The 2,046-nt window shown below is 46.6% G+C and overlaps 1 protein-coding gene across 1 annotated transcript; it reads right to left on the bottom strand.

The window, feature by feature from the left end:
• Positions 1–37: 37 nt before the first annotated feature.
• Positions 38–1,782, bottom strand: LOC111031057 (the record flags this gene model as incomplete). The annotated part of the gene is made up of 2 exons (XM_022310843.1): positions 949–1,782; positions 38–847 (listed from the first exon to the last, which is right to left on the bottom strand). Coding segments are annotated over exons 1-2 (1,644 nt in total), but the record flags the coding sequence as incomplete, so codon positions are not given.
• Positions 1,783–2,046: the final 264 nt, after the last annotated feature.

Below are 2,046 nucleotides of genomic sequence, written 5' to 3'. Positions count from 1 at the left end.
GGCCAAGCCGGATGAGGTCACGGAAAATGAAATTCACATATCTCTGAAACATGGGTGGTGATATACATAGTCCAAATGGTGTGCGTAGGAACTCGTACTGACCGTTAGGTACAACAAACGAGGTATATTTGATGCTATCATCATCCACTGGAACATGAAAAAATCCATTTCGCAGATCTAGTGTCGAGAAAACTACTGCGCCTCGTAGGCGGTCAATCTGGTCGTCAATTAATGGCAACGGGTAATGGTCCCTTTCATTTTTTTTATTTAACTCGCGGAAATCGATACAGAGTCGAAGTGTGTCATCCCTCTTCTTGACCAACACGACGGGACTGGCATACTCCGAGCAACTGGGTTGTATGATACCTTCGGATAACCATTCCTGGATCTGTTTATCTACTGCCATCTTTTCTTGCGGCGCCAATCTCCTGGGTCGCTGGAATACTGGAGTCTCATCATGCAGGACAATGACCTTTTTCATTGGGGCAGTAACACCTTGAACTGGGTGGTATGCATCGATCAATTCCTGCACTACGACCGATTGAGTTCCCACGCCTTCATCCAACTCGTTGACATTAGTGTTGATGTTCATTAACTGCTGGGCAGTATTGACATGAGTAATGGTCACAGACTGAGGGCTTACCCTTAGTACCGCATTAGTCTGGAATAATGGTCGACCTAAAATAACATCATACCCTATGGCACTATCGGGTACAGAATGCACATCAACTTGGTAGCTTTCTCCATCCACGGTTAGGTTACATTCGAAACGACGATCCGTATGAAAGTACGCGTTAGCTGGTCCATTCAACTGTGTACGGCTCGGGATGCTATGTATGCCACTCAACTTTTTAAAAAACGACTCTCGGCATAGATGTATATCACATCCGGTGTCAACCAGGGCCAACGCCTCCTGGCCAAGGATATACACCGGTTTTACAATCCTACCATCCGTATTGTGACCGTTGACCTGGTAGACATCGGCGGGTCTATTCTACCTGCATGCTGGTTATCAGACTTGGTGGGACAAGCAAACGATTTATGCCCGTACCCTCGACAGGCAAAACATTTGGGTCCTTTACCCGCATCGGGACACTCTCGCGACTGGTGTCCTCGATCGCCACAATTGTAACATCTTACTTCCGCTGGGACATTATGTGCAGGGGCAGGTGGCATACTATACTTGGATTCGGCGTTCCGTCTTTCGCACATCCTCTCATACAGCTCCAATTTAATTTTGAATTCGGGGATGGAAGTTGCACCATAAAGCATACTTTTGTTAACCACTGCATCTGGAATTCCACCAATGACGTAGTCCATCAGCGCGTCATCAGGGACACCTCCTTGCATCGCCAGTTCGCGCATTCGATACAGGTATTGCAACAACGTTTCGTCTTTTTGCTTAAAATCGGTGGAGAGCAATCGGTGGACATCTGCTGATGTTAGCCGACTACGAAATTCACTAAGTAACCGAGCGCGTAACACTGTCCATGAGCTCAAACCATCCTCTGACCTAACAAAAGCCTGCGCCGTTCCTGAGAGCAAGCGTTTACAGTAAATAAACTTGTGTAGTTCTGACCAAGCACACAACAACGCCATTTCCTCGAAGTCGTTGAGCCACTTCGCCACTGAACAATGACCATCACCCGTAAAGGGTGACAATGCGTCTTGGACATCGCAGAATTTGATCGCATTGCCATTTGGAGCTTCAGTCTCGAGGTGAACACTACTAATGCTCGGCGACTGCTTCCTGGCTGCTGACTTCCGTTTACGAGGAGGCATTATGCGACCAAAATTCTCACAATCGCACAATACACAAACAACAATTAGCCGTAATCACGGCTAGCGTTTTATCAATGATAACAGTGTACCACGGTACTAGTACGTTAAACTTCGCTGCTGATAATCGACAATTTGAGGTTATGTAAATGGTGATATACGACAGCCTACAACACACCACGTTTTCCCCGCGCAAAAACAACAAAGGCGTACCATGTGTCGTACGACAGTTTAGCACATGAGTAATTTCACACGGCGAATTTTGAA

This window comes from Myzus persicae, unplaced genomic scaffold (genome assembly GCF_001856785.1).
Source record: "Myzus persicae strain clone G006 unplaced genomic scaffold, MPER_G0061.0, whole genome shotgun sequence".
In the NCBI taxonomy this organism is placed as follows: domain Eukaryota; kingdom Metazoa; phylum Arthropoda; class Insecta; order Hemiptera; family Aphididae; genus Myzus; species Myzus persicae.
Note: the sequence above shows the minus strand (reverse complement) of the source record. Positions and strands in the feature narration are given on the sequence as shown.